Raw genomic sequence first — 27,366 nt, 5'->3', positions numbered from 1 at the left:
GCATTCTTTTTTTTGGTTTTTTTTTTTGCTGTTAATAAACTTCACTCAACTATTGAGTATATTTAACTGTACTTTGTGAATTGCATATTCAAAATAGATGTTTTTGCATACAGAAAAAATAAATCACTAATAATTTATGAATGTAAATAATCAATTTTAGATAACATAAATATAATTGTATGTGCAGATTAAATATTCTCATTTAAAAACAAGGCTCTTAATATTCTGTTTATGTAAAAAGTGATTGGGACGTAGGATATTTTAATGATAGTTATTAGTGGGAGAATGATAGCAGTCTTGAAGTTTGATTTGAAGAATTGCTGGAAATGTGGATGTTTATCCATTCTAACTGCATCTCTTGAGGTTTTCATGAGAAAATATCTAGTTCTTCAAACCTTGAGGGAAACTAGGCTTATAATTCTGTGCTTGGTTCCCCCTAGACTCTACTAGTGAAGAGAAAAATGAGAAGAAAATTACTAATTAAATTCCTTTTTGAGTTTTCTCACAGTAGAGAAGTTTAAGGGTTGTTGGTTTTTATTTCCTTGTTTTTTTTTCTTCTTTTTCCCCCCTGTCTACTGTCCTCATTATAGTGATAGCTACAAAGCCAGAAGAGTTCTATGATTTGTCTTATTATTCAGATTTGGATAATGTGAATCCTTTGGTCTCTTTCTTCTCTGCAAATTGCACGAATCTGAAGAGTTCTCTTATTCTAATTTGTGATGTTGGTAAGTTTCCACTGCAGACTGAATGATGGATGCCTTGGGGACCTGTGCTAGTAACTGCTCAGAATTTTTTCTTAGACTTTTGGAGAAGGTTAGGAGCTTGATCCCCACCATCAATCATTACCAACTAAACTGTAACGAATGAGGAAGCTTCTCACTGCATGAAATGAAAGGTTGTTCTTAGGAGTATTCATGTGATGATGCTAAGCAGGTTTTGAGCTAGAACATCACTTAATTTGGCAGTTTTTACATTCAGATATTTTAATCAAACCCACTTCAATGTCTTCTCCGTGCTAGAATTCTGCCAAACATCTGGCTGGGAAGTTGCCCTCGGCAGCTGGAGCATGTGACGGTCAAGCTAAAGCACGAGCTGGGTGTCACAGCAGTGATGAACTTCCAGACCGAGTGGGACATTGTTCAGAACTCCTGGGGCTGCAATCGCTACCCAGAACCTATGAGCCCTGAAGTCCTCATGAAACTGTACAAAGAGGAAGGTCTCGCCTATGTCTGGATGCCAACTCCAGACATGAGCACTGAAGGTAATGCTCAGACCAGTCTTGCAGCTAAATTAATAGCAGTAAAACCTTTGAGTTACTAAACTGTTGCTGTCGTGGCTGCCTTTTTTTTTTTTTTCTCGTGTAAATTTTGTGTGAAAATACAGCTAGAGTTCAAGGATATTTTTGTTTTATTTACATTTTCTGGTAGGTGGAGAGGCCATCTAAACTACTTTGTGTCTGGCAGTATATGTGTATTTGAGGTTAAAGCCATCAGACACAGATAACTGCTTGACTACTTGTGCTTTCAGCTTGCATTCAGCCTGTATAATGAAAATATGCTGTGTAGGTGGAAGACTGCAAGCTTGCACAGCAGGACAGCTTGCCATCTTGCTGGTTAAAAATGGAGAGAGATAGTGCTGTATGTCTAGTGTAGCCACTCCCTTCCCCAAGCAAATTATTTTTCTTTATCTACAGTATCCCAGTCTGATGAATCTCCATGGAGTCATTTCTATAATTATTTGTAATTGATTTAGAATACCCACAGTGCATTGCATCATAACATAAATTAATATTTTTAATTCATTAATATTTTTAATTCCTCGGTTGGAATGCTCATTTCAAAATCTTGCTTTTAGCCCGTAGGTAGGAAGTGTGTATTTGGCTGGTAGGCTGCTCACTCAAACAAGAGTGCTTTCAACAGAGTGAAGTTCACTGCCACGAACAGGGAGCTGTCACATCAGGAATGGGGCATCAGGAAGGACAGGAGACCTTAAGACAGGGATTTGAAAGGGCTTAACGTCAGTGCTTATCTCTGCCGTGAGGAGAAGTTACACTTTGATGTCTGCAGCTTCAATTCCCAGGGTAGCAGGGAGAGGTATCAAGAAATACAGTATATTCATCCCTTTGGGAGTGAGAAAGACTGCTCTTAATCATACACAGACTATTTAACCATATGCTCAGTACACAATTTGATTATAAGAGTGTTAAGTTGTACAGGAAAATGCTATTCTGTTCTCTCTCCTTCCCTTATGATTGATGTTACTGTTTTCATTACCAGGTTTTGGAAAGCAGCAATGGATAGGTAGATTCACAAACCATTGGTGATAAAAAACAAAAACTTTGAAAAAAAACAAAACAAAACATTTTTGGATTGCTGATTTGAATGCTATAAAAGATGTGCTGCTTGATGTAATTTCCTGTCTTATTTCAGAAAAATGAATATGCCATGCACGCTCAATGTTAATCAGAAGGTGTATTTAGAGAGGACTTTGAGCATTTTACAGGTTTTGAATGATCTGAATCTGCAAGAAGAAATGAAGGTTAGAGTAGGTCATTTGAGGGGAAAAAAAAAAAAAGAGAGAGAAAACAGAAAAATATATAGCATTTACAGTGCATCAGGCTGTGCTGACAAAATCTCTACCGTGAACCTAACATTCTGAAATGCTAGTGACCGTGCCCTTGTTTTTATCTTTAGGAAGAATACAGATGTTGCCACAGGCTGTCTGCCTCCTGCATGGGCTGCTTCAGAATGGACACACTGTCTACGTTCATTGCAATGCTGGCGTTGGCAGGTCTACAGCTGCTGTCAGTGGCTGGCTGAAGTATGTGATGGGGTGGAGCCTGCGGAAGGTGCAGTACTTCTTGGCTTCCAGGAGACCGGCTGTCTACATAGATGAGGAAGCTCTGATTCGTGCTGAAGATGATTTCTTCCAGAAATTTGGACCTCTTCGTTCCTCATGTAAAGTAGGAGAGTAGAAAAGCAGAAAAAGAAAATAAAGATGAAGAGCAATCCTTACATGTGAATCCCAGTGGTTAAGAAATCATGAATCAGACTTCTGCCTCTCCTCATCAGATTGCACACCTGTCATAACAGCCCTGAGAATTTCGTTAAAAAGTGCCTTTGAGTGTTTTTCATTTGCGTTCTTTAAGCTGATATGATTCATGTTTTTAAGTCTTTTGCTGCAAGTAGGAGACCCAAAGGTCTGCGAAAGGAGACTAAGATTCTATTTTAACTATTTGCCTACAGGAGCTGAGTGTTAGAGTAGATAATAAGACAAGACTTGAAATAAAATAATTACTGTTGGCAGTATTTTAGTGACAGGAAGGGAAGATGTTCTCGGAAAAACAGGTGTAAGATTGACTGAGTTATGGTTCAGATTTGGATGGAGCTGAGGATAGTCAAAAGCGGCTCAGTTGTTTTAGAGTGTACATTATTGAAGTGTTTTCTAGTAATTTTGTAGAAAAGTGGTTTTAGTGCAAAAGACCAGAAACTGACTTTTCATCTGAGTTTCTTGAGCAAAAAACTAGTATCAAATGCAGGCAACTAATTTTATTTTTTTTTACCTATGCAGTTAATTTTAAATATTTTGATAGCTCACAGTCCTGCTTGAGTAAAACCAGTTTGCTGCAGGATAGGTCTAAGATTGATCAAGAGAGGAAAAGCATTCTCTAGAGAACAGAGGATTAAGGATACATAAACATTAAGAAACTAATTTCTATAGATTTATTCTTCAGTGTTTTTTTTTTTTTTTCTAGCCAACTGACTTGTCCCTCTAAAGATCCCATCGATGCCAGTGTAATATAACTGATAAATTTAGTTTATCTGAATATGTAATATAAAAATGGGTATGAGCTGTTCATGGAGAAAGTCCAGCATAATGCAATATGATATTTTATTTATTTTCTACTTTAATTATCTTCAAAAGAAAAATGGCAATTTAAGTTATTCTAAATGTGTGTTTTTGATCATGACTTCGTTTCTGGTTTGTTTCTTTGTTTTTGCTTTGAAGTAATACTGCCTGTTTGGATATGAGCTGTTAATGGAGAATGCCCAGCATAATACAATATGTTTTATTTATCTTCTATTTCAGTAGTCTTCAAAAGGAAAAAAATGTTTAAATTATTGAATATGAGTGGTTTTGATCCTGATTTGTTGTGGGGTTGTTTTTTTTTTTTTTTTTACATTTTTTATTTGCTTGTTTGGCTTTGGTTTTGCTTTGCACTAACAGTGCCTGTTTAGAAAGTGGATGAGAAAAGTTCACTAATTAAATAACATCATGGTGATTCCAGTAGTCCATTTAGTTCTTTGCATTTGGCTCTCAATTTCATAAGTAACAGGAAGGGTGATGACTGACCTCTGTATGGGATAGGGGCCAGCCACTTCAATGATGTTGATGTTGATCTGTTGATCTGTTGCTTGTGTGCTACACTATGCCAGTTCTGAGGGTCTGCTGTCTGCCCTTCCAAAACAAGGTCTGAGAGGAGGAGGAGGATGCCATGAGGAGCAGAAACTGGAACTTGCTTAAGTTTTACAGTTCTTTTGAAACACAGTTGAAACCCCAAGCTTAAATTGTGTTTCCTTTCAATTTGATGCAACTTGTCTATTATGACCAACACTTGTGGTTTTGCCTCTGACATGTTATTAGTTTCATAGCTGACTGTATTTCTTTTTTAGAGTTCTTGCATAACATGGTGCACACGAATGTAAAGCTAAGGTATAACCATGCTGTGTTGGCTATTCCTTAATGCTCGTTTCCGTGGCAGCTGAAGCAGACTGATGCTTCATCTCTTGAAGTGCAGGAGTTCAAATGATACAGAAGCCATATTATTTAAGGAAGCCCTAGCAAGGGGTTGTTAATTCATTGTTTGTTGCCATTTCAGTTTCCTTGTCTGTGAAACTGATGGTGAGCTGTATAGTATGCAGATCACAGTAGCTGATAAAATACATGAAAACAGCTTGTCAATATCATTTAAACAACGAGTGCAAGGAGTTCTTATGGCTTGTAATCCCTTTGTGCTGATTTGTCACTTTTTTTTCCTCATTGCCACCTCCTTGCTTTCTTCATTGAAGGTCACTCTGTCACAAGTAACATCCATTAAAAGTTCTGTCTGTTGAAAGCAACTAGGAATTTAAATGCTGAAGAGATTATTGAAAGAGGCTACAGTAATAGAAAAAGCAATGATATGAAAACATAATGTATAATTACATGATAGATCTGCATCTACTGCTTTTTTATTACAATTGCAATTTGCAATATGTTCTTGTGCTGATTGGATCATTAGCTGTTTCCACATACTAGATTCCTCATGCAGTTTGGATGTCAGGATGAGGACAGCTCTGTTGTTCACATCCAAGTATAGTTTACCAGCTTAGTCATAAAAGTGCTGTGATACTTAGAGAAGGGCAACTCCCATCGAAAGATTAACACAGATAATGTTTATTTTACAGCACACCCAAGAAGCCAAACTAATGTACAGACAGTAACAAGAACCAGGTAGAAATATTGTTATAAATTGTCATTGAAAAGCATCAGTTAAGGAAAATGGTTATCTGCTTGTAAGAGCATCAGTATTCTTTGTCCTCTTCTAGCAGTTTTTCACCTTTGCAATATTGAAGAAGAAAGCAGGACTTGCTACATGAGATGGGACCATTCATGATTCAGGATAGTTACGTCAGTGTCATTAATAGGCAATAGTGTATGTTCATTCCCAGGGCTATGTATCCGAAGGATCTGAGCACAGGTAGCTCTTACAGGTAATGCTATAACAAACGCAGCCCCTTGATGAATGGGTTGAGGTCTGAGTGGTTTGGTTTCATGAATATTTTGCCTTTCGAAATCAGAAAGCAGTTAATGTGGACCTTCTGCATGAGATTTCAGTCAGGGAATGCAGTTCCGTGAAGGACACTGGGCTGGCTGGCAGGACTGCTGTATACCCTCTTTCATCTCTGGCTCCTGTGCACACCTTGTACTTTGACCCCTTTGGTATTGTCTCCTCAGGTGCCTAGGTTACAAGCTCTCAGTCTTCCCTGTCTGCTTGTCCAGCACTAAACACAGTGTAGCTCTGGATGTGGCTGGGACTGTTAGTTTTGTGGTTTTGTACCAGGTTGTGCTCCTGAGTAGCTGGAAAGTCTTACCGTGGGCAACTGAGTTGTGTGCACTGCACAAAAGCTTATTGCAAAACAGTGTCTCTGCTCTGGGGTGTTCCACCAGGACAGGGTGGAATTAGGATTTGAGACTCACAGCCAAGCCCTCCTGAGGAAATGTGATGGAGGTTAAGCTGTAGGTGGGCAGAAGCAGGGAATTAACTCCCTATTTAAAACAAAAATGTACAACACACCAGAAAATGCTTGGAAATTCTGTATGTTACTGTAAGGAGACTCTCTAGCTAACGTAGGCCTACTTTTTGAGTTCCATAGGATAATACATGGAGTTTACTGATCTCCAAATAAGAAAAAAAATTGATTGAAAATTGTTAAAAAATTTACCATAACTTTATTACCCTGCCTCTTCTTTTATGTTTCCTGATTAAATTGCAGCGAGAGGTTTAGTATCAATAGTAGAGTTAAAACAAAAATCTTAATTCATTAAAAAATGCACTGAGGCTGTGCAGTGGGAAGCAGTGAATAAATATTTAGAAGCATAATAACTACCACAAAAGTATATATTTGGCAAGCAGGCCCTAACTTCTTGTAGAATAATGAACAGCAGACAGCCTTTAGCTAAAATGGAATTGGATTAATGTAGCAGAGGACAGGATATAGATGACTTTCTCCAACTCGAGCTGTTTACATTCCATGTGTTAAATCAACACCTCTACAGTTGCTTCTTTAAAATATTCTGCTGGAAAGAATTATGGTTTATTTTACACATATTTATAGCTTAAAGTTAAAGGAGCAGCTCTGAGGGAGCAGCCTTTTGAACAGGGGAAGTTAAAGAATTAATCATTCTTCAGTTGTCCTCTGACACAGCACTGACCTCACCAACAGACCAAATCATATGAATTCATAACTGATTTTCTTCCTAAATTAACAAAGGAAAGGAAATTTCTCAAGGGTAATGCCATTACCATATATTAGCATAATTGTGTAGTTGTGATATAAGCAACTAAAACATGTTTTTGAACCTTCCATTATGTTAACATTGACTCTATAGGGTATTCATTCCAAATTACATTTTTTTCTTGCTCCATCCTTCCACCTCAACATGCTCCATCCCAATCTTGACTAGTTGGAAAGGGTTCTTGACTATATTGCCATATTTGTAAAGATAAGTAAGAAATATTTTAAGCCCTTTTGTAAATATCAAAGCTTGCCTTTGGATGAGGAAATAATAACAGTTATACCATGTAAAATAAGGATGGTGACATCATGAGCCCTAGCCCTATGTAGTTCAGCCTTTTTTGTGCTTAAGTGTGTTGTCTTATTTGGAAGATTTACTTTATAAAAATTGCAAGATAATGTCTGTTATTTGGTAATTATTCCCATACTAATGTTGTTATATTTGCATCAAGAAAAATAGGAGGCCTATTTATTCATGAGCTGGTAAAATATTAAATGAAACCTCATTCTTAATTTACATTATTGAGGAAAAAGCATAAAACAGCTGCCAAGGAAAAAAATTCTAACACCGGTCAGGTTTCTGTGGTCATTATTTAATGTCATTATAACAAAATTTGTTTTGTGCTAACAGTTTCAGAAAGGAAATAATTAACAGTCAGGCTATCATCCAAGAGTAGCAACCGTATTTAAGTTGGGCAGCCAGCCTAAAGTCACTGCAACAAATCAAACACTGAAAAGGAATCTAATTTCCAAAAATTCAATAAAATACATAAACATAGAGGTTAGGAAAGGACTATAAGGATTGTATTTGCAGAAAGGCAAGATACATAAATACGTAGTATAACTGTGGCTAATGTCAATGGAAAAAGTACTGGAGTGGGAAAACAAACACCACAACTCACTTGAAAATGTGATCAACATTTTGGGTCTTACAGTGACAGGAAGAATTCTTATCCTCAGTTTACTGTCAGTAATTGAATACAACTACTGCTATTCTCAGTACATTCACCCACAATGATTGTGGGGGTGTTTGTATTTCCACCTCTATGTACAACCAAAATGGAAAATACTCAGTATTTGATGTCTTCCACCCTTCCTACGTGGTAAAATGCACGTGCTATTCTGCAGCAAGTTTCATGCAAAGGACTGAAAGTTTCCCAAGGTGAGAAATAGGCCTGTACTGGGTCTGCACACCAGAGAAAGATTTACAAGGAGAAGTGGGAAATATGTGACCTAAAGAAAGGATCAATCTGTTGAGATGAGGCAGTGAGACACAAATATATCTCAATACCCAATGATCAACAGAAGCGCAGTGATATACACTGAAACAGCAAAACCTTGCAAACTATTCAACAAAATCTGCCACAATCATTATTTCTGAGAAGAAAAAATTTGATTAACTCTCCCTTGATTGCTGGGAACATGACTTGAGTACGCTTTGAAAAATGCTGAGATAAGCCATTAGTGTTTTTCTGTTTATGGAAATGAAATCAATAACTTTATTTTAACTGTGTACATAGTTCTTATTTTGCTTTCTTTAATAGCGATAATTTCAGGATGCCTTTCAGTGGCACTGAGATTTAAAAAGAAAAAAAAAAACCCTTCCAAGAAACATACCAGAAATGGATAAAAACGATACAGATCTAAGACAATTTCTGTGCTTCTAATTATCATCATCCTTATTTACTAGGGCATTGCTGAAATTAGAGCATACAATTATCTTCTTTAATTCACCACTGTCCAGTATTTCAAGCTAAAACATATGCTTTGGTAGCACAGAAAATACCAAAATATAGCTAGTTTTGCAACCATTGCTGAAAACATTATGTTTTTGTGCTACTGTAAATATTCAAGGTTCACGGTGTTAAAATTTGTATGAAAACCAAAAATAGCCCTTTAAAGTGAGCATCAATGAGAAAACCAGTACCAGTGTGTTTATCCTGCCATTAATCTGCTTTCCCAGGGGCAAGGCAGGAGGGAAAAAGAGTCTCCTTCCACAGACTTCAAGGCTGTGCTCAAGGAATACTTCCTTTTGATAGAAAGTGATATAACAAAGCACTTGCCACTTATGGAAATTTGAGTACAAGAATAGTACTGGGGATTTCAAGTTGAAGGCTCTATACTTGGTTTCTGAGTGCCTTGCTGCATTCCCCACCTGAGTTATTGATTAGATGAGTTCTAATTTGGTGGCCTGCTGCAACATGCTATGAGTCATTAGCCCTTAGAAAAGGGTAAGGACACTTGTTTGCTGTGTGATTCTGTGATTCAAGCAAGCTGTGTGGGTTGGCAGAGTGAAATCACTTTATTTGTCAAGGGAATGGGTGACAATAGGTGTTGGAGCCTCTCCTGCTTTTTAACACAAGATCCAAACACTGTGCAGTGCACACCAGCAAGGCTGTCTAAACATCCATGTTCACGTGCTACACATACCTGCTTGAAAACGAAATAAGGTGCAAGGTATTGCACTTGGATCAAAGCAATCCCAGATACAGAATGGGAGAAGAACTGATTGAGACTAGTGCTGTGGAGAAGGACTTGGTCATCTTGATGGACAAAAAGCTGAATATGAGCTAGCAGTGTGTGTTTGAAGCCCAGAAGGCCAACTGCATCCTGGGTGGCATCAACAGAGTGGCCAGCAGGGAGAGCGAGGGGATTGTCCCCCTCTGCTCTGCCCTCGAGAGTCTCCATTTGGGGCTATATCCCTCCAAGCCTGGGGCCATCAGCACAGGAAGGATGCAGAGCTGTTGGAGAGGATCCAGAGGAAGGCCGGGAGGATGATCAGAGGGCTGGAACACTTCTATGTAGAATGGTTAAGGGAGTTGGGTTTGTTTAGCTTGGAGAAGATTCTAGAGATGCCTCACTGCAGACTTGCAGTACTTGAAGGGTTATTATGAGCAGGAGGAAGGCTGACTTTTTACATGGTATGACAGAGACATGGGGAGGGGGAAGGGCTTTAAGCTAAAAGAGGGAAGATTTAGGTTAGGTGTTACAAAGAAATTCTTTACTTAGAGAGTGGTGAGGCACTGGAGCAGGCCACCCAGGGATGCTGTGGATGCCCCACCTGTGGAGGTGTTCAAGGCCAGGTTGGATGGGGCCCTGGGCAGCCTGATCTAGTGGGTAGCAGCCCTGCACATGGCAGGGGGTTGGGGCTGGGTGGGTTTTGTGGTTCCTTCCAACCCAAGCCATTCTGTGATTCTATGATTCTGTGGTTCTATGAAATGTCAGCTCTTACAGCCTGGCGCAGAAATTGAGGCAAATTAGGGCTTAAAAATATTATGGGAGTCTCCAAGGTTTTCAGAGTTGTCATAGAACATGTTTGGGGTATTGCAATTAAACTTGCCATTTAAATTTGTGAAAATGAAGAAAGCAGCTTGAAAACGTAATGAGACAAAGAAAGAAAGGCAAAGCACAACAGGATGAGAAAATACACAAACTGCCCTCTGTGTGTGAGTTGACAACTCTGCCAAAATGTTTCCAGCATCAGCAAGGAGATAGAAATAAAAGGCTCTGGCTTTCCAGATCCTTGTGTTTGCAGCATCTAATAAAAGTCTGTTGCTTGCATATGCACCAAAGTCTGCTGCCTATCTATAGTTCTAAGGACAATAAACCTGTTTCTTATATTTTTAATGTATTCTATGTCTTGCTGACTGACAAAAAATACACATGATGTAGAGGAAATACAGAAATCCATTGATGACAATTCTATGTTTAGTATTAAGTTTTGTGCTAGTAACAGTCTGCTTTTTCCATAGGCTTGGTGTTTTAAAATATATGATAATGCTTTTGCATTTGGCAAAGAGCAGCTACTTGCCCCACAAATACTCATTTTGTAACTGGCAGACATAAACTCTCTATTTTCTTCTCTTCGAATTCTTCCCCTGAGATATTTGTGAGGGAATAATGCGTACCTCTATCACAATATCTCTTGTTACAACATCTGTAATTCAATACAAAACAGAAGGAAGGATGAGCCTCCCCTGTGGTTTTCCCTGTATCTCACCTCCTTTCTGTGATTGATTCCCACATGGGAGATTTTGACAAGGGAGTCCAGGGAGTTCAGGTAGCATTTTGCAGGGAAAACCCTTTGCTGTGGATGGGGCAGGATCGCAGATGACCCACACAAAAAGGTCTTTGCCTTGATAGTGCCTGGTGGGGAAGAGCTGGGCCAGGGCTCTCATGGTGTGGGACTGGGTTTCCTCTGTCCTGGCTCATCCTCTGTCCCTGCAGATTTCAGGAGACTGACCTCAAAAACACAGGATTTATTTTCTTTGCTCCTTTTATCCCTCCAAAAATGGTAAAAAAATGTGTACCTGTGGAAACCTGGATTTCTATGTATGGTTTTTGGCAAGGGAAATATTTTCAGTTCTCTGTTTACAGAGCAGCCAATGCAAAAAGCTCCTTTGGCTGCTGCAGCTGGATGTTGTGTCTGTGAAGCAGGGGGGATGTTGGGAATGCAAACACCAAGTATGTTACAGGTGCTTATGGAAAATCCAGGCAAGCCCCCATAATCCAGAATACCATTACAGCCAATATTCGCCACGCTTGAGTTGGACATTCCTGGGCAAACTGCCCTTGATCTGCATAATTTCACAGTCAATTAGAAGAATGTCAAGCCAGTTGACTGGAAGTTTTGCTGCAATCTATGCACAAAGGGCAGAGCTGTGACCCCCCACTGGGGAGCAGATATCCACCCCCTTCACTGGTTTTGATTGTGACCAAGCAAAGCGCAGTGTACCACTGGGATCAGGGGGCTCACAGCCTGCTGCAAATCGCTGCTTTGCTCAGGAAAGGATGATTGTAAAGATTAACACATGAAAACAGGATCAGACCCTGATTTGTAGAGTGGGCTGAAAGTTTCATTGATGTCCTGGGACTTAGCACTGCTTCAGATGTGCAGCATCTGTTCTGTAAGAAATACGAACACATGCATGTGAAATAGCTACAGTATATAAGGAGAGAAGATACAGCTAATAGCATGGTTTGCCAAAAATATTATGGATTTAGATGTTGATCAATACATCAGCACCTTCTTTCATTACCGTCTAATGTGCAGAACTGTGAGTCCCAGAAGAACTGTTCTAACAGCTTTTATATGCTTCCAATGTGTTTCTCTTAAAGTGCCTCCCAAATTAACTTGACTTCAGCTCTGTCTCCCCTCCCTCCTTCTCTTCTCAAGTGTTCCCTTGCTATGCATTTTATGGATCTTTGAGGCACTGCAGTTTCTATCAGTCTTTGAGGAAAAAATATATGGAGCAGGCGCATATAGTTTTAAGCAGCCTGGATTTTTAAGGATATATGTGACTGTTTAAAGAGTTTTCCTTGTGGAGTTGAAGAATCCTTTCTACCTTACAGAAAACATTCCTTATTCATGTTTTTAAAGTGGGATTTTCATTTTCATTCCTATTACTCGAGCAAAATGAAACTGAGCACCAAAGAAGGTGACTTTCCTCATTCAGATTAGATTGGTACAGTTTCTCATACACACACACAGGAAGCTGTAGAAGGATAAAAATGATGAAGTATCTGACAGTGCACCCATATCAATCTTCCCAGAACTTAATTTGGGAAGGACTAGGAGGTTTCTGAGTTAGTCTTTCATCAGGCTGTCAGGACATTATTTTCCCTTATAAACTATAGGTTCTGTTTGCATTTCTATGGCATCTTCCATCTCAACGGACTGACGGCACTTCACCTTCTCTCCATCTGGTCTGCCTTCACCCTCTATTGAAGTGCAACTGCCACGGTCTCAGGAGCACAAATTGGAAATGTGTTTAATTGTGTATAACAACACAGTCCCACAGTGAGGGACAGAAGCAAGGCAGGATGCATCAGAAACAGCAGGGGACCTTTAGAAAAAGTGTAGCTAAAAATGGATATCCAACTAATGACATTATCTGAAAATAACACATCTCACATCATCTCTTTCCCTACCTGTTTTTGTTATGATTATCATAAGGATTGTATCCTGTCTAGCTATTGCACCTTGGAGTGAGTGTTTTGATCAGTACTCAGTAATGCTCAGCTCACCTACTCACACCACTGAAGGCCAGGCTACCTCAATAGCCCAAGTCATGATTGTCAAATGAATGCTTGATCCTGGACACTCGTTGAAGTTCAGTGCTGCACAGTCAATGATGTCACTGCATGTGGCTTCTGCACTCTTTGTTATGGAGAAGTAGGGCAGTGAGCATGGCATCCTAGAACCTATCTCTGGTGTGCTCCATTTCCTTGGGCAGCAGCTGCTGTAAGCGGTGAATGGGAGGGAACAGAGTGGCGGTGTGCTGGCAGGCATGGGCAGGGCTCTTGGCAAGTAAGCCTACAGTAAACGGCGTATTACACTGAATGATTTCAGCCTCAGTTACCTGAAATGATAGGGAAGAAAATTGACTGCAGAAAATATAGTTCAAAAGGGCAGAAATCTGCCGCAGCAAGTGAAATGCTGTTTAGTGCAGAGGAAAGCATTTAGGTTGTTCTTGCAGACAGAGACTCTTGACAGTCCTGTTTTCAGCAAGGCTATCGGGATTTAACAACACCTAGCACCACCATGCTGTGGCCATGCGTGGGGCAGTGCGTGCTCTGAGCCATCTTTAGCACTGGCCTTTTTCTAATCATTCCTTAGCACGGTTTTCTAGTGAGTCTGCTGTCAATCTGCTGAGATTTGGTATTCATGGTGGCAATCCCCTTCCTCCCAGCCATCTCAGTGGACTCATTTGGTGATGTCTATCACACACAGTTACGTTGGAACCCCATTAATTAATATTAGTTGCTAATGGTTATGCAATTAATTGCTTTTGGAAGAATATAAAATTGAGTAAATAACTTCAAAGTGTTGAGTCCTATTTGGCAAGCTAATACAGCTCATCCTGCCCAATTACACTGATAAGATTTTAAACTAATTGAGCTCACACTGTGCCTCTCCATTACCTGACATTCAACAGCACACAGAGAAGATTAAAGGGATTCAGGAGATGGTATGCTTGTAAAACCAGGAATAGTCACTCCTGGTTCTCGCTTAAGCATAAATACATATTAATTCAGAACTGAACAATACTTTGCATGGGGGTTGCCATAGAGATGAGCATTCTCAGAAGTTTGGGGCCTTTGCTGGCATTTCAGATTAAAAATAATGACCCAGGTTACCCAGGACCTCATTACACAACGGCAGGCACACATCCTGCAGTCTAGCCGGTTGCTCACTATGGCACTGCAGGGGCAGAGGATTTGCCATACCAGATTAAATCATTTGTTCATCTAACTTGACATTGTGCCTTCTGCACTGATATTCTAGAGGAAGGTGGAAGGCTCCCATAACAGCTATTACCCATCCAATTATGCTGTGTGGTGTACAGGGAAGATACATCCTTCCAGAGCCCTGCAGGCAGTCAGCTTACACCCATAAGCATGTTATTCAATTACCCTTATTATTTCAGCAAGCCAAGCAGCAAGAGGTGGTTAATTATTGCATGAAATTTTCCATCCTTAAAAAAAAACAACTCAGTGTTGCCAGAACATTATATCTCATTCCAGCAGAAACCAAGTGAGGCCCAGTCTCCAGTAAACCTGAGGAGGGTGAGTGACAGATCATCCACTTGCACGGCAATATTTATCTTGTTGAGCCTCTTGCTCATACCCACACAATCAATCCTGAGGAAAGTTTTACAGGATGATGAAGTTTATCCAGAAGCAAATCTGTTAGGCTTCCCTGCTGAAGTTTCTGGCTTTGCATTTGCTGTACAGAAATAACTATTTTTTCTTTCAGAGAAGGTGGGTTTGTTTTTTGTTGCTAAGGTCTCAATTCCTGCTGCAGAAGTCTGTTTTCTGTAGTTGCTGGTCATCACATCGATGGTATGTTGATGTCTTCTGCCAAATACTACACTTCAGCTAAACACACCACTGTACAATCATAGACTCTCAGAATGGCTTGGGTTGGAAGGGACCTTAAAGATCACCGAGTTCCAACCCTCTGCCATGGGCAGGGCTGCCACTCACCAGATCAGGCTGCCCAAGGCCCCATCCAACTTGGCCTTGAGCACCTCCACAGATGGAGCTCTGTGCAGCCTGCTCCAGGACCTCATCACCCTCTCAGTGAAATGTAACAATGGAGAGGATCTGATAGAATGTTGTGAAGAAATCCCTTCTGAGGACTCATTGTTTTCATTGAATGAGAATGAGCAGGTGAACTAATTAACAGATTGTGTCCTTGGAAAAGAAAAATGAAGTTCATTAGGCGAAACAAACTAAATGATGAAAATTAAGTTATTCAACAATTGTCTTTTCAAAACTTTGCAATAAGGTTTGCACTTGAACAAGTATTTCCGTTGTCATGCAAAACTAGGGACAAAGATACCAAGCTTGATGTAAGTTATATAGGAAGACAGTACAGAAGCCTTCTCCTTGATAAGCAGGGACAGGGATATGAACCATACAAGAAAAGAGGTAGCAAGCAGTTTGTGTATCTCCTGTGAGAAATCCTACATTTGATATGTATTTAAACCAGACAAGAGATCTGGGCTAGTAACTTTCTGTCCTTCAGAGAAAGCATAAGGGAGAAGATGCTGAAATGAGTCTGCATTTTTGATTGTACCAAACAAGTGCTAAACTTTGCCAAACAGACATTACAAATGGGCTGTGGGTGAAATTTCAAAAGACCTTCGGTCTGTGAAGGACATATGCTCTGATTAAGATGTATTGGGTCATTACTTATTCAGTGAGAGACAGTTGAGTTCTTCCTGCTAAAAATTCAGGCAAGAGGCTTTATCTTTAAGGCTCAAAGAAATTAAACTCCTTTTAAGTGTAAAACTGTCTGCCAAAACCAGAGAGTGTGAGGGGAGTGCCCCGTACAGCTGACGGGTCTACTTCAAGTATTTAGGATGTCAAGAAGTCAGCTACAATGCGGTTTCATACTTTTCATCAGTATGGTTAGGATCAAATATATATCCTATAAATTCATCTTTCTCCACCCATTTCCATGGCACTGCTCCCATAAATATCATGGCTTTTTTTAGCTTGCGTCACAATTAGTAAGAAATTGTGTAGTTATACAGGGTTTACTACTAGAGTAGTCTTTCAAAATGGACTAGTTAGAGAATGTGGATTTTGGTCTCTGAAGCAGATGGTGGTTTTCTGGGCATGGTCTTGGTGCTCACAAAGAGGTGGTCATCCTTTACATTCCACAATGCCAGAACTCCTGCTTGTGGCAGTCAAAAGCCAGCTGCCTCTTGGTGGGTCACAGCAAAGCACAGAGACTAAATATCACTTTGCCAAACATATTTGATTATTGAAAAGTGCACTTCTCCAAATACCTTTGTTTCCTGTAGCAAGTAATAGGAAAAAGTGAGACTAATCAGGTAAAAATGCTTTCTTTTTCACACAGCAATTTCTTGAACACCTGCATCTGCAGCTTATTGAGTAAAATGAACGTAAATCAGAAAAAAAATGGGTGGATTTACTTCTCTCATTAATCAGAGGAATAAACTGCATTAAGATGTTGATGTTTTCCTGGAAGAGAAAACAAATGATTCCGTGAAAGACATATAAGGCAAATCTGACCTGCCGCAAGTCTTCTGGCAAGAGCAGGAAACATCACAGGCAGATGAATAATCACCAGCAGAGCGGAACAACCATTAGGCATAATGATAGAAAACCTCCCTTCGCACTTGCAGACATCCACCTTTCTGTGCAATTACGAGCTGGCAGAAGCAAACAATTGCCTTTAAAGCAAGATAAAGAACTATGGAAAGAACTCGACTTTTTGCTGCAAGTGACCGGAATTCAGCTACTCTGCTCAGAAACAGAAAGCAGTGAGAGCATACACTCTTGCACCCTTCAAAAATCAAGCTACTTTAATTCTTGCATCACAATAGATCAAGCAAGAACTATCCAAAATGACCAACACTTCTGCAACTCTTATAAGGCAGATAGTAGGCGCTCTCAGGTGAGCCTTTAGACTGATACTGCTTTCCAGAAGGGTGCAGAGAAATGAGGGGTCATCACCAGCTGATGAGCAACAAGAGCAGAATAAGGGGGAATGCTTTAAGACTGTGCCTTCTTCTATGACATCTGTTTTGCTCTGGTGGAATGCTGTTGGCTTCTTGTGCATCACTACTGCAGGGCAGACAAGGGTCATTGCAGGGGAGTTGGACTAGATGACCCCTAAGGGTTCCTTCCAACTCAAGTAATTCCTGTGTAGCACAAAATTCTTCAACCAATATTTGGGTTAGCATTTCGTTTTGAGCTACTTGTGTTTTGTGGAGGAAGATCTGGGGGACCCTTACTGAGAAATTCTGACTGCAGAAGGGACAACTTAGAAAGAGAAAACACAGAGCACGAGCACAGGAAGCATAGAACAACTGAGTGAATTGCTCTCTATCACAGAATATAACCAAGATAATGTGAATTTTCAGGGTGATGTGACTGTGGGCATTTTTCTTTTTGTGCATGGTTGTGAGTTTAAAATGTGAAAGTGTGGATTTGTTTGGTTTTCTTTTTTCTCTTTCTATTTTGAATGTCTTCCAAGTTCTAATTTCTACATGCTAAATGTCCCCAGCACTAGGCGGATAGCAGTATTTCTCCAATCCACAGCTTTAATGATTCCAGCTAATTCATGCTGAGAATTCTAGAAAATACAAGCTATACCTTGTCTCTGAGCAAGAGGGCTCAGGGCTGCATTTCCTCTGTGCTATTAAATGTTTATTTTTATATTTAGGAAAGAAGATAGACTTTTAATTGAAGTCTTCTCAAAGTAGAAAAATGAGAATGCACAGAGTTCTATAATAGAAGAAAATAAACTACATGGTACCCATAAGAAACAGCTACTGATTGTGGCCATTCCAAGCTGAAATGATGGCACTGGCAATCTCCTAAAGCTTTAATGGAAACTTTAATGCAATTTGAATTTTTCAGAGTTAAAATTTATCATTATAAAACTTCCTGCAGGGAAGAAGTTTCCTAAGGAATAAGTGACAAAGAAAGTTGGTGGGCTCCTTAGAAGTCAGGCCAGTCCATACGGTACAATTGAAAGGCAGATTTTCTGTAATTTTAAGTATGTTTTGACCCATTTTGCTTATTTTCAGCTGTGTGCCACTGTCTTGGAAAGAGAAAATATTGTATCATAGAAAAGTAAGCCCTGCTGCACTCTCCTGCTAAAGGATTGTCTTATGAATAAATTCATTCACTTCGAATTCAGACTGTTATGCTATGTGGACTACTTTCAGGACTTCAATAAAATGATTGGGTGACGAGATCATTTTCAGTCATTGCTTGCATAGATATATGTCACTGATGTAAGTCTTTATTTAGTGTATTTGCTAAGCTCCCTGGGAAGTCAACAAAATGGTGTATGTAACTGAAGAGAAACGTGTCACTTGATTGTATCACATAACTTGTTAGGTCACTGACTTCAATATTTACTGAAAATTCAGGGGATTTTACACTACTCTGATAAACTGTGTTCCAAAAAAAGACTCAGTGTAAAATGGATGGGATATGTTTTTTCAGAATAAATGTAATCTGTATTTCTAAAGCAGTGACTGACAGAACAGGCTAAAACAAACCAGCCTCATTACAGGTAAATAAGATGCATCCCTGAAATTACTTTATGTACTGTGCTGCAGATTCGCTTGATGGTTCTAATGGCTTTGCTAAGAAGAAATTATTGCCTGTCAGGAAAGTGATCATCATCGTTTCCACCTCATCTCTAAAAAGGAGTCAACAGTCTTCCTGACTAAACTTATGGAATAAGAAGGTGCCACAGAGCTGGCTGTTGGAGCTCTCCTGGTGTCATTGTGAGAGGAATGGGCATTGGCCATGCCCTGCTGAGGAGCTCTTGGAGGAGGGAGCTGAGGGGTGGCCATGCCCTGCACTGTGATGGAGCCCACGTGGGGATGAGGACCAGTATGTCTTGGTGATTCAAGTCCAGCATGAAGATGCTGGAAGATGAAGATGCTTTTATATTTTCAAAATGATATATGTAGATTTATATATGTGCCAAGCATATATATGTATAGTTCTCCAAATTACATACAGGGAAATTTTCAGTGGTGCAAGAAAGGCAATGAAGTTTTCTGTTTGCTTTATAGTTACCAAAGGCTGAAGACTTAAATAAGCCTGAAGAGCTGATGTTGTAGGTACTGTGCAACAGCCATTTTCACTTGCTGGAGTAGACAAGCTGAATTTGAGGCTACATGTCTGTGCAATACTTGGGACAGAGATTTATTGAAAGGAGGATAATTCAGGAAAAGAAATTTCTGCTTACAGAGACATGTAATGCAACCTCTGGCTGAATGAAGATATGAAAGCTGCTCTGAAAGTAATGCCTCCTATTTTATTGTTTATTGTTGGCCCACAACACCAGAGGCAGATGTTGGTGTGGCAGAAAAAGTCGAGCCTTCCCGCCAATATTCCATTACATGTTGTTGCTGTGTGATAGATGGCAGCAGAGGGATAGTCAAACACCATGCTGTCTGACATGGAAGTGTGGATGAAGCAAAGACGTGTCAGTGAATTCCTCTATGCTGAAAAAATTGCAACCATTGACATTCATTGATACTTGCTGTACGTTTGTGAAGACCAAGCAGTGGATTTGAGCACAGTGAGGAGGTGGGTGGTGTTTTAGCAGTAGTGCTAAACAGTGCGTCACCTCAGCTGGTACTGATTTTAATAAGTGTGGCATGCAGGCTCTTGTTCATGGCTGGTGAAAATGCATAGCTAATGGTGATGACTCCATTGAAAAATAGTGTTTTGTAGCTGAGAATTTGCTCTATCAGAAAGTGTTATTGTGCTCTTTGTTGTAGTTTCCTTGGAAATAAATAGGAGGCATTACTTTTAGAGTGACCTACCTATTCTATTTCTAAAATTAGTATACAATCTCCTGTTCTACAGAAATATCTTTCATGACAGCAACTATTTTTTGTGAAGTTGTAGCTGTCATGAAATACTGTAGAAAATTCGATTATGATTCTTCCACTACTGATGTTTAACTGAATTTAATAACATAGTGAAATGCACTCTATAGCGTAAGTATGCACAAATTACTTTTCAGGGTTGGTTAGTTTGGCTTGTAGAGTGTTCAGTGAAGGAAGAACTAATGCAAGTGCTTGGCCATTAGCATGTTAGGGTTTTGCTGTGTGCAAAAGCAGTTAAACACTTGAACATTTCACTGAACAGAAGCTACATAGTGCAAAATACTATTACAAATTGTCATAGGTAAGTACATATGGCTGGAGCAGAAGAAAGTACCTAGAAAGGAGAAAACTTGGCTCTTTCTCAGAACTGGTAAAAAAATCAGATGATGCTCTTTACAACAGAAAATAAGGAAAGGGCCCCACAAAGCACCACCAAAGGACAGCATCCCTCACCGTTTCTGGCTTACAACAGTGGCTCCTGTGTCAGTCAAGCATGCAGCAAAGCAACGCTTCAGGCACATCAATCACCACTTGCAATTCAAAGATTTCCTCCTTCTTACTGCTGTGCTGACTTAGGGCCCATGTGAATCCCCAAAATTTAGTTTCACCATTAAATTCTCCCGGACTGCCTAAATATATTAATTTTTCTTCTGCTTCACCAAGAAACGGCTTTTATTAACAATTTTATGGGTTGTCTGTTTTTCTCATATTTTCATTCAGAAAGATATTTAAAACTAGTAAATTTTTAAAGCATTTGCATACTCCAACTACAGGGACTTACATAGTGATTTATAGCATAAACAAATAATCAAACTCCTGGATAGGACCCCTGCTGTGAAATTTGACTGTTCTTCCACTCTCACATTACATCTAACAGCATGCAAGCTCTGCACAAATAAACTTCCTGTAGGCTTTAAACTTGGTTTTCTTATTGGAGAAGAAGTATCTTAATTTCTCTGCCAATTATAGAACAATTTCCTTGTTAAATATAAATATGTGTATATGTTCAAAAATATTTTTTATGTCTTCATTTCTTTTTTTTTTTTTTTTTTTTAATATGTTGCTAATGGATGAAGCAGAAGAGAACACAAAAATGCTGCAGCCAGAAACAAAACCCATATCCTTTAGAAACAAAAGATACAGACTTGTTTGTTACATATGTTCTCACTTTCACATGTTTCCATTCCATTTCTCTTTTCAATCTCAGCCCCGGGATCTCAGAGCTACAGCAGCACTTTGGCTAACCCATGTTACCTGGTGCTTGCTCTGATACATATTTACATCAACCAGAAGTCAACAAAAGAGCAGACTACATTTCAGGTTAAAAGTAATATTCATATCAATATTTTAGAGACACGAGGTCATGAGATACTGGTGCACTATGTTTGAAAACACCTCATTTGCCAGCTTCAGATAAACTGAGCAGCAGGTGATTTGCTGTGTTATTTTTTCCCTTCTGTTTCTGTCAACGTTTTTGAAAGAAGGATCTCTTTGGCATGAGGATGCTCAGCTGCCCTAATGGCCCTGATTTCCACAGACCAGCAGCTGCTTTGCCTCTGCTGCTTTGCTGATTCACCAGCACATCAAGGTCTCATTATTGTGGTCTAAGCACTACAGAGCTCAGCAGCATCACTTTCCCATGCTAATGCAATTAATCCATTAGAGGGTCCTCATTGCCCTCATCATGCCTCTAATTTCATAATGATTTAAGTGTGCGCTTGGCACTTCTGATGAGCTGGATCACATAAGTGTCCCTAGAACTGCTCCCTGCAAAGGGTGGTATTTTGTTCCTGAGCTCTAAACAACCCAAAGTTGATGTGTTGAGACTTTTCTGAAAGCCATTGGGTGGCTGTTCCTCTGAAGGTCAGCTGGAGCCATGCAGGGCACTGCTACATTTCTGTGAAAGCACAGAATAGAGATGCATATTTTGCCCAAAACTTGACATGAAATTAAGGAACAACAACATGATAACAGGGGTATTCTAAGGAAATGCAGGTAAGTAAAACATTCACACTGTACTTGATGGCTCATTTACTTTAGTGATCCCTGACTCTGTTTTCCAAGGGAAGTTTCTGTTAGTATGCCCTTTCGGCTGCTCCCTGCATGCTGCGTAAGTACTGGGCTGAACACAGTTATCATTTTCTTCATGGTATTCTGGGTTGCTCACGTTCATATCTGAATGTACTGTATATTCATTGTTATGGCAGCTGGTTAGAACTGGTTGGGGTTGTCACCCTCAGTTTTAGTACTGGAGTACCAAAGAGAAAGCAATTAAAGTCAAGGTGACCAAAACAGCTATCAAATGAATAAGGCCTAAATGATCAGGATCCCATGAAGAGAGACGTCTGAGGCCCCATTTCCAGGTATTTGCTAATGTATACCTACCTAATACACTAAAATATATTTTCATTAGCAATTCATTTCTTACAGCTTATTTTTGCTGGTTTAAAAACAAAAAGACTTTTAGGAAGCAACAGCTAAATTAAAAACATCACATTTCTCTTTCTCCTTGCAGCTGGCATATCAATGCTATTCCTGGATAGCAGGCAAACTTATGATCAGTCTGGATTAAAGCAGTAAGCAAGGAGAGTGCCAGGCACCACCTCCATTCTCTATTGTGTTTTGTTTTCCCCTCCCCCCCTACTTATTTCTACCTTCATCCTTTCATGATGTTTCCTTTTACCTCCAATCAGACCCACTTGGCCTGCCCCTCCTTCTGCTGTTTATCCCAGCAGCATCCCTTTCTCCTCTCATTGCACACATCTTGCTTTGCTCTCTGGTTGCTGCAGGACTCTCACTCCTAAATTTAGGCTGGTTCCAGAGCCTGCTGTTTGATAACCTCATACATACCCAACAGACCCGCTGCCTGGGTGATCCCACTGATGTCAACAAGAATAATAGTATCAGACTTCTTTTATTAATAAAAAGGAAAAAATCATAAATAAAGGAGTTGAAAATACATTTTGTTTTGCAGCCTGGCTGTGAAACTAATGCGCATTTTCTAATAGTCAATTAATATTATACTGACCACTGAACACATGTATCAAGACCCACACATAGACTTCTGTTCACTGGCAATAAATCAAGCAGGAAGGGAAGAACTGTGCTCTACTTCTTTGAATAAGCACAATGATCATGCAGCCTCAGAGCTCGCTCTTCTATTGTAAATTCTGAAAAGGAAAAAAAAAAAAAAAAAAGGAGAGGGAAAAAAAAAAAAAAAAAAAAAAAAAAAGAGATCTCTTCTTGGTCTCCAAATCCATTTTCTCATCTCATTATTTATTTCCAGCTTGTACATGCTGAGCTGAGAAGACGTTCAAGGAATGCTGAACAATGCAAGAGTGGTCTTCCAAGGCCAGATTGCACTGCTGTTTGGATTTGATTCCTCCAAGGTAGTAAAACTTCAGGGTCTTATTTTACCAGCTTTGTCCTAAATGAAGGTGTGGCTGCAAGATCTGCAAAGGCAGGCTGGAAATGCTGCCAGGGGAAGCCTATGCCTTGTTTCCCTTATATCTCGTACATTTTGGCTAAGCACTGTCTACAATTCATGGCTGGGATTGAGACAATATCCTAAGCTGACTCTAGATCTTATATTGTGTTTGTGGATGTCAGTGCCTACTTTTTACTCAAAATCCTCTTTCATCTTTTGCTGAAATACTTTTATTGTAGCCATAAAAAGTTTCAGTTTCCACATCCCTTTGTTTACAGCCAAAGTTATTTCCATAATTTATCAAAACTACTACGTTCCCATGACACATCCTCTACTGCTGACAAGAAGTGTGAAAAGGTACTGTCATGGTAATGGCAGAGCCATATGCTACAGTGCCCTTAATCAACAAAATAAATTTTGCTTCCTTACAGACTTGCACAATTGTATTAACATTTAATAGGAAATATCTATCTCAGGCTTCAGGACACAGATTTGCAGTGAATAATTATGGCTAATGACCAAAATGATGAAGATAAACCTCTATATTGAATATACATCTGTTTTGATGTCCCCCAGAAGGAAGGGGAAAGCGTCTCCCAACTTTTTCAGTAAGATTTTCTTGAGTATCTGTAGGGGTAATGCCAAGTCATGGCCTGAAACAGTGACTGAGCATGTAGTGAGAAGGCAGAACCAACCCAGAGGAGCTCAGGTGCATGCAATGTAGCTGAGTGACCAGAAGTGGTGGAGCCAGGATCCACCCCTTCCCAGACCTCACTTAAGGGTTGGCAGTGAAGGTAGGGGTACCTTGCTGGGGTTCCCTGTTTACCTGAGGTCTTCTAAGGGTAAGCAGCTTTTATTTATTCATTTATTTATTTTTCTTCTTCCCCTGTTTGTTTCTGTGCCTGCAGCTGTTGCATTGGACATATCCTCACTTGCTGTTGCATAGGGTTTTGTTACCCTGCTCTTACTGCTGTTCTTTCCATCACACTATAATGTTACAGTATCTCAGTGCTAGGAGAGAAATGATTTGTTGCTGCTATGGCTGCTTTCCAGCCAGGTGGTTAAATAAGAGATGTGTTGCTGGTGTTAAGAGTGATGAAAATGTTGGCAAATAGACTGTTGTGGTTTAACCTGGCAGGTGGCTTAGCATCACATGGTCATTTGCTTTCTCTTGTTCCTGGTGGGATGGGAGAGAGAATCGGGCAAAAAAGAAAGTGGATCTCATAGGTTGAGATAAAGCTATTACTAAGACCAAGAAAAGAATCATAGTTGTGAGAAATACATATATAAACATATGTATATATAACAAGTGATGCATAAGCAATTGTTCACCGTCCCTTGACCAATGCCCATCTGGATCCCAAGCAGCAGAAGAGAGTGATTTGCACTCTCACCTCCTTCAAAACTCCTTCTGCATGATGTCAGTATAACATGGAATATCCCTTTGGCCATTTTAAGTCAGATGTCCTGATTCTGTTCCCTCTCAGCTCCTTGGGCCCTTTGCTGAGAACGGTCTTGGCTCTATACAACCCTGCTTAGAGGCAACTATAAACATCAATGTGTTGTCAACATTGTTTTTCTTCTAGAACAAAAACAGCATCACACCAGACGCTCTGAAGAAAGCAGTTCAATTCCAGCTGAAACTAAGTGAAAGACTTACTGTTTTCATTTTTACTGCGTATGTGAAAATTTAGAGTGCTGCAGGTAATCAAAGCACGGCAATTTACAGTCAGTTAAAATAAATATGGTGATTCTTCCTTTTAAAAATCTGCTGCAGGCAGGTAAACAGTTTTGCATTCAAATCAGAGATAATGATCTCTTGCTTCCAAGAAGAAAGTGACTGGCAAGAGATAGAAGGAATGAGAACAGGAGCCAGAGTAGATGAGTAAGGGTTATTGCATGAATGGCGGCTTCATGTGGAGAATATAAAGCAGGGCTGCTGTAGAGCTTTATTGTGTTCAACGGCTCTATCGTGTAACTATTCAAAGCCAAAGGGTGCAGCCCTGGGTGCTTCCAGGCCACTCATCTCCTGTAAATACCTTGGGCTGTATTCAACGCCCAGACTGAAGCTGCTGTACCCTCTCTCTGGGCTCAGCATCTTACTGCTGGGTGTCAAGCAGGAAAGCTTTCCCTTTGTAGACCAAGATCAACGATCCAAAGTCAACACCAGCCTCCAAACTCGGGCATGCAGTTATAGCATCCCTGGGATTGTTAAATTGCCCTCAGAGCTGTTGGCCAGGAATTTATATCTTTTGGCACTCCATAAAGTATGGAAGTGCTTTTTCACTCCAAGAATACACCATCTGGTTTTGCATCTACTCTCAAAAAGAAGTATGCTGTGTCAGCTTTTTTTTTTTTCTTTTCAGTGGAAACTGCTTTAGGGGGGATGTGGATGAACCTGGCGTCTTTGTAGTGGTAGATAATTTCAGAGAAGCTTTGACTGTAGGACTCCATGAAATTAATTTTATTGGGAGACTTCGCAGGAATGCAGAAGTAGACTGTCATCTTGCTTCTCTAAGGTCACATGATGACTAATATCACACCTTAAAACGCATCATTTTTATTTTCTAATTAAGAAAAAACACCTTGGTTAATTGCCTATTTTCAGGTATAACATACAGTTGGTAATGTTAATTGCTGCATCTGTTTCTGTGAAGGTGACATTAGTAACAGAAAGGTGTAGAAATAAAAGAAAAATGATAATGAAAACTCTACAAATATATATTTGTAATCTTCTCATTTCCTCGGGGAAAAAAGCTTACATGGAAAGTACAGGTACCATTTAAAAATTAAATTAAATGATATGTACATCATTTAATTGTTCTGTTCTCATGATTTTAAAATATTCTGTGAATATATACATATCTCAGTTAGGAATAATGCCCAATTATACATGCAAAGAGGCTTTGGACAGTATGGCTGAGCATATATATGTTTTTAATAGAGCCCATGAATTATTAGAAAGTCCTGTCACACCACATTGGAGTCTGCTGTATCCATAGAAATGCTCCATGTCGTGATCAGAAGCAGCACAAGCTCAGTGTGGAATAAAAGACAACTGTGAATAATGATATGGCTGTGGTAGAAGCCCAGGCATAAACAGAGCATAAATGTAAATCAGGGGTTGCAGTCTGAAGATACAAACAAGGCAGTTGGGAAGCAAAGGCTTGCTTTTTCAGGTTTAAAAACAGCCATGAAAAGCACTGTGATTTTATTAAAATTAGAAATATGTCTCTGTCTTTTTTCTTTTAATCATTCACTTTTTAGTTCAGTCATGTAATGGCTTGTTCATATCTGTTCTCAGTTATTAAAAGTCTTCTATCTGAAGAGGTTTTAACAGCCCAAGGGCTTGCCTTAAATATGTACTTAATACTAAATAAAATTGAAGCAGAATATCTAGTCCTTCATTTTTGTACCTAATATATACAAAGCACCACTTAAGTAAAAAGAAGCTAGGGGCTGAAGGGCAATTATGGGTTCAATTGCTCATGTTACACTCAGTTTTACGCTGGTATCAACAGTATTACATTTGTCTGCTCTACACTGTGCCATAAAGCCTTTTCAAAGTACTTGGAAAGAGCATTTTCATTGCTGTAAACATCAAGACAGGAAGCTGCTGTCTGCAAATAGGTAAGAGTTCTTACAGTATTTCTGTGTGCTACGAGCAGACAGCCCTTGCAGAGTCGTTGGCAAGTCATGGACCTTTAGAAGTCATAAGATGTTGGTGTGGCTGCTGTGCTGTATTTTGGTGCATTCCATTATGATTCTCTCCAAGATGGATATGAAGAATCACTTTCTACTGTTAAATCCATCCTGTGTAGCAGTTAATCCAGGAGCACCTACAAAACGAGAGCTGATGTGCAAGGCAAGGCATCCTTTAATTTAAGGTTATTGAGTACAAAAATACGGAGTCCATTCTAGATGAGATAAATCTGCTCATATATATTCCAGGTCACCAGGTGCAGAAAACTCTGGACCA

The 27,366-nt window shown here is 39.6% G+C and overlaps 1 protein-coding gene across 1 annotated transcript in view; it reads left to right on the top strand.

Annotated features, from left to right (window-relative positions):
- EPM2A (EPM2A glucan phosphatase, laforin) overlaps window positions 1–2,974 on the top strand; it is a gene marked incomplete at both ends in the record, with an annotated part of 38,504 nt that extends 35,530 nt beyond the window's left edge. Inside the window, 2 exons of the mRNA XM_079532993.1 lie at window positions 1,020–1,261; window positions 2,694–2,974. Of these exons, the coding sequence (XP_079389119.1) occupies window positions 1,020–1,261; window positions 2,694–2,974 (523 nt within the window). The remainder of the gene's footprint in view (window positions 1–1,019; window positions 1,262–2,693) is intronic.
- Window positions 2,975–27,366: the final 24,392 nt, after the last annotated feature.

This window comes from Tetrao urogallus, assembly GCF_951394365.1.
Source record: "Tetrao urogallus genome assembly, chromosome: 2".
Taxonomy (NCBI): domain Eukaryota; kingdom Metazoa; phylum Chordata; class Aves; order Galliformes; family Phasianidae; genus Tetrao; species Tetrao urogallus.
This window is presented reverse-complemented; position numbering and strand designations above follow the sequence as displayed.